The sequence below is a fragment of the Pollicipes pollicipes genome, unplaced genomic scaffold (genome assembly GCF_011947565.3).
Source record: "Pollicipes pollicipes isolate AB1234 unplaced genomic scaffold, Ppol_2.1 Scaffold_5724;HRSCAF=6776_pilon_pilon_pilon, whole genome shotgun sequence".
Taxonomy (NCBI): domain Eukaryota; kingdom Metazoa; phylum Arthropoda; class Thecostraca; order Pollicipedomorpha; family Pollicipedidae; genus Pollicipes; species Pollicipes pollicipes.
The window spans coordinates 27,024,135-27,029,809 of NW_023596746.1; the positions used below are offsets into that span (position 1 = coordinate 27,024,135).

General features: G+C 54.1%; 1 protein-coding gene across 1 annotated transcript; it reads left to right on the forward strand.

The window, feature by feature from the left end:
* Positions 1 to 1,005: 1,005 nt before the first annotated feature.
* LOC119102887 (coiled-coil domain-containing protein 28B) lies at positions 1,006 to 4,262 on the forward strand (the record flags this gene model as incomplete). Its single annotated transcript, XM_037226337.1, has 3 exons — positions 1,006 to 1,123; positions 1,919 to 2,041; positions 2,672 to 4,262. Coding segments are annotated over 3 exons (489 nt in total), but the record flags the coding sequence as incomplete, so codon positions are not given.
* Positions 4,263 to 5,675: the final 1,413 nt, after the last annotated feature.

Below are 5,675 nucleotides of genomic sequence, written 5' to 3' on the forward strand. Positions count from 1 at the left end.
TTTTTCATGGTTAGATTTCTATAATGACGTGCCCAATTATGTTTTCTCCTAAATGCTTTATACTTGTGGTGAGAAGTAGTTGTGAGAAAGAAAGAATTTATGATTGTTTATTGCTGATTTCTATTATTGACTGAATGATTCAATAAGACATGACAAGAATAAGACAAGAAGAGGGCATAGTAAATCAAAATAGTAAGAAAGTTGATGCTTAGTGTAACAAGTGGAAAGGAATGCTAAATGCTTAAAAAATAAAGCTAGCTTTACATAAGTAAAACAGTGTATGAATTATGGATCAACAAGATAATGCAACATAAATCACCTAACTTAAGAAAAAAAGACTCAGCTCATGGTTTTACAGCATTATCTCAGTCCTTATACTGAGTTATCAACCATCATTATATCTCAGTGGCACCAGGATATGCTGGTAAAATGACACGATGGTGTAAACATTGGCTACATTGACAGCACCCAGGTGCTGGATTAGCATATTGCTGTATGCTCATCACTGCGTACAATTACTTGATAAAATTAAGAAAGTACTTCTTTGGATCACTGCAGGCATGATCATTTAAGGCATAATTGCTGCTTGCAATCATTTAATGCAAGAAGAAAAGACCTTAAGCTCCTGGTTTTACAGCACAAATCTATAATTTTTGTGCTGATGTGTCAGCCTTTAATATACCAGGAGGACTTGGTTGGATGGCTTTATAGTGCAAACAGCAGTGAAGTTAGCAGTACCCAGCTGCAACACAAGCAGATGACCAAACATTTAGAATAATCCCTGGTCTGTAATGTCACTCTATCATGCTCTGTATGCAGGCTCTTAATGGAACGCATCTCCTACTGGCCGCACATGTGGCATCATGCAGCACCTCAGCTCGGCTCTCCCTGTCAGCAGGCAGGCAGGGGGACGGTGGTACCATGAAGCGGGCGTCACAGGAGACGGCCGGCCAGTCGCAGGAGTTGCGCCTGCTGGCCGACCTCAGTCCGGCGGCCGGCTCCTCCGGGCCCGGCTCGGTCACGTTCGAGTCGGAGACGGGCGCGCGCCGACCGCGGCCTCGCGCGCGCAGCCGCGACCCGCCGGCCGAAGAGCCGCGCCGCGACAAACATGGCGCCACCAGAGGTGAGTGCACATGTGCAGCCAGGGGTGCAACGGAGCTGGTGGTGATGTTGCAGTCGGTGCTGACGCGGTGCTGTTGTTGTTTTAGGTTACACATAGGATGCAAGGGGGAGAGGGGGACGGGCGTGTAGGTTACACATAGGATGCAAGGGAAGTGGGCATGGGTGCACATCAATTTGGTATTTGGGGCTCATGCCTTCATGTACCACCAAGGACCTTATGCCAACGTTTGAGGAAAGCCAGGCCTTATCAGCTACAACAATGCTCTAATTGCATTTTGAAGTGAAAGGTGTAGCTGCAGGTCTGAATTACAGCCCGAGTAATTTATTGTAGTTTGTTACATTAGATGTGCATGTGTTTGATTACAGATCCAATGCTGTTTTGACTTGATGCAGTTAAGTGATATGTCAGAGCAAACAAGTGCACTGTGCTCTGGCAGTTTTGAAAAGACCATGATTTATTCCTGCCTTTACTTTGAGCTCACTTTTGTTTGTTTGCTGATGTTTTGAAAGCCTGTCACCCCAGTCAAGGACTGTGGACGGGTATGCAGCACATACCTTGTTTGCAGCCTTAAAGCCTATATTGCCTCGATGTGCCTGCCCACATCTGCAAGCATGTTTAGTTTTCTAGTTTGTTAGCACTGCCACCTGAAAGTGGTCATCCGCTTGACCTCTGCCGTCTGCTGCGTTCGTTGACTAGCATAATGCCTGCTGGCCCTCCCCACCCTGCCGCATGCCGTTCTGATTCGTTGCCACCCGTCCGTCTGTGTTGAGCATGCTCTGTGCGTTTTCTGAGCAGGTGGCGAGGCGCGGCCATGCCAACACCACTCGTTTCTCACAGAGCCGACGGATGTGAAGGAAATGGAAACGGATCTGCTTCGACTGATGCACGGGTTCAACTCGGGCAGTCTGCGCGCCTTCGGTCAGTCTGCGGCACATAACTACTTTATCATCGTTATTTTATCACGCTATCTTGAGTCGTTATTCTATCACATAATGTTGCATCGTTGTTCGTCATTTCGTTATTCCATCATGTGTTACCTGCTGCGAGTGCATACGGTACAGTGCTTAAATGTACGCTCAATAGTGCATTACAGAGATTACGCGCATCTCTCTGCGCCTGTGCTTACCGATCACCGTCAGTCTCACTTAGTTCAGGGTTGTTCTGGGCGTGGATAGACATGTTCCCCCACGGCTCGAACCTTGCAGTTTGCGAGCCGGGCCGCGCTTACCACCGCGCTGGGCGGCCGAGAACAGCTTCGTAGAGCGTGTCACGGCTGGGGCCGTGTTTCCCCCACTCCCGCCCGCCGGGTGCGCAGTTGATATGCTCTGAACGGCCCGTTGATCAGTTGCTATTTTCCAATACCCGTGCAGTGCCACCGCCCCATTTTATTCCGCTTGAGCTGCTAAACGCTTCCGATTCAGTTCTCACCGGTAGATGGGACCGCTTGGTGCGCGCAGGCGGGTGGCCGGCACAGGCGGCCGTGCGCGTGTGAACCGACCGGTCCGTCCGTTTAGCATGACCGACCCCCCTCCCTTCACCCGTCGCCAGGGAAGGACGTCAGCATGGAACAGATGGAACAGATCCGCGAGCAGCAGGAGCGGCTGGCGCGGCTGCACTTCGAGATGGGCGCCCAGCAGGAGTTGTTCCCGCCGCTCTCCGAGGAGGGCCTCGGTCGCGCTTCGGCCAGCCTGCACGAGCTGATGGCCCAGCTGCAGCAGCTGTCGTCCTCCATCGAGAAGCTGCACACGCGCCACGAGCCGCCGGCCGCCCAGGAGCCGCCGCACGCCAACAGCTGATGGCGCCGGGCGGAGACGGAGCCGGCGCACCGCGGCCAGTGTTATATCGCGCGCCCGCGTGAAGTCGAGGGAGGGTGTGAGGGCGCCTGGCCTCCAGCCAGAGCATCGCCAGCTGGCGATGAGATGCGTGGCAGGCCGCATGCCTGTCGCCATTGTCGTCCCCCGTACTGCCCGCTGTGGGGCTGCGAAATACGGACAGGCTGGACCCCAGTGATCTAGGACTCAATGTGAACAACGGTATCTGGGGGGCAGTATGAGTGTGAGAAGTGTAGTTAGTTGGTTGCAAGATCATCGTGCGGCATACCCCGGTTGTGAACTAGGTTTCGACGGATCGTTTCGGTGAGCTTCGGCTCATACTTCATGTAGACATGTTTTCTGAGCCGATGATGTAATGTAACCCCTCGCGCCCTTACCGCGAGCTCAAGACCAGGGGTCAGGGAAGCGTCGCTTCCCTTTTCAGGGAAAGCTTAGCATAAAACCCGCGGCAACGCGAAAAATAATTGGCATCAAAAGAGCGTTATCTCTCTCTTTTTGTCTGCTCGACAGAAGTCTGGAGCATCTCTGCTGGAGTTTGCTAATCGCTTGCGACTACCATCGAAATATGGCAATTTTGAGTCAACTGATCATCCTCCCCTGATCATTCTTGGTGTCCGAATGATTGCCGGGCTTTGGGCCGGCATGACATGTACACCCATTGCCAAGGCGACGACTTCCAGACGGATATCAGGTGACGTTTTTGTGCTAGCAGTGCCAATCGACATTTTCTGGTAATATTAACTGATGCTGCTGGATAACTTGACAACACGCGTTCGCTCAGGACAGGATGGTGTCCAATGCTATTGCCCCAACTCAATTGCTAGTCTTCACCAATTGGCATTGCAGCATTCTTGCCAGCATTCCAAGTTGAATGATTGGAAGTTTGGGGACGCGGCCTGGTGGGGCTGTCTCGCTGGTGAGTCATCATCCCCGCGCCATCATCACCTCAGTCGCGCCGTTACTGCCCCCTGCCGTGAGCTGCCCGCTGTCTTGCCGGCGGCGGATCGGGCGGCGCCCGACACCCACCCCTATGCGGTCCTCGGCCGGGACCTCCGGTAACCCCCGCCGCCCGAGAGCGAGCGGGGCCGGTCCTCGGGGGTCCGGCGCCCCCGCCCGGCCTCGCCGGAGGTCTTGGAGCCAGCTGACCAGCGTGTGTGTCTTGCCAATCTGAGGTGTCGTCGGCCTCCGCGCGTGCGTAGCGCGCGGCGCTGTGACGGTTTGTACTTTGCTATTGCCCCGAACGAATGTCTTGCCTCGGCTTGGCGTGTGCCCAAACGATGCCATTTCGCCATCTGTGCTGTTTTGCTCGGGGGGGGGGGGGGGGAAGGGGTTCCGATGCTGTTGAATCAGTGCTCATGTCGAGGCTCTGGCCAGCTCAGTGACGTGATGTTCTGTATATGAGCGGCTCATTTACGTGCGGAGGGTAACGCTCGACCCAGCGCCCTCTGTATGAAGCCGGCATCGCTGTACGGTGATGACGGCTGGTGCGGCACCGGTGATATTGAGCTTTGCTTGCCCTCCAAGTGACCTAGTTCTCACGGCTTTGTCGTGAGAGAAAGCTCGGGTTGCATATTGATAGACCACTCCTGTCAGCCGCCGCTCGCTCGAGGTCCTCCGAATGCGGCACGCGCTGGCGCGCGAGATTCCTTTATGTTCTGCGTTTATTGCCACGTGCATAACCGCACCAACAGCTGTGAAGCTGAATGGGGTCTCCGTCACCCACGGTCTGGCGTTCACTGTATGGTCGTTCTGCCGTACTGGCAGGACGCTGGCATGTCATTGTGGATTGCCGCGGGCATTTCTTCAGCGGCCGGAGGAAAATCATGTCACGTGGTTAGTGTCCTCATGTGAAATTGCGTGCTTTATGTTCTGAATGTCAGAATCAAAACGTGACCTCGTGTGGATTGGGAAAACTTTACCCAGGCTGCAGCTACATCGTCCGGATTAAGTGGGGGACTGTGAGCGATGGTGCCAGTACAACAAGTCAGGCTCTTTGCTCTCGCCTTTGCCGCTGCCGGTGTCAGTGTCACCCATACGCGCGTGCTAACGGCTCTCGAGCCAGACCAGGTTAGAGGTTAAGCAGTTGACCTGGACGTCCCGGCTGAGCTTCGACGGCCAGCTTGTGGTGCACAAGTTGCGAACCGCGGTGCTTGGCGGGATGTTTCCAGAGCAGGCCTTGGGTGCACAGTCTGGTGACGACTTCCGCTGTGACCTCAGCAGCCTCCATGCCAGAGCTGCCTTCTCAGGAAGTTCCTGTCCCAAGTCGAATCCAAGGGCCAAAGATGGACCAGCTCTCAGTCCAATGAGTGTAAAAAAGTCAGGTCGTCCAAAAATATTAGTTTTTAAAGGTTTTCAGATGACAACAATTTCAAATAACGGACTACCAACAACCAATATCCCCAATCGCCACTCACGTCGATGCATTCTCTCCCTCGAGTGAAATGAAAGAAAGAAATGGGTCGTGGATAAGTGATGTGTGTCACAGCCTTTCGTGGAGGCGTCCGCAATTCACAATGTACAGGAGCCCAATCCTTCTATAGGAAGGACGCAGCATGCGGTCGAGGGAGCAGAAAGCTAATCCCAGCGGGCCACCCGAGCCCGCTCCTATCAAATTCGCCAACACTGGACAGCTCCCCCTGCCGCCGGCGCACCAGCCGCGGTCAGGCGGACCTCAAATTCCCGCCGCTGCGTTGCCAAACCTCGCCGGCAGCCCAGCAGCC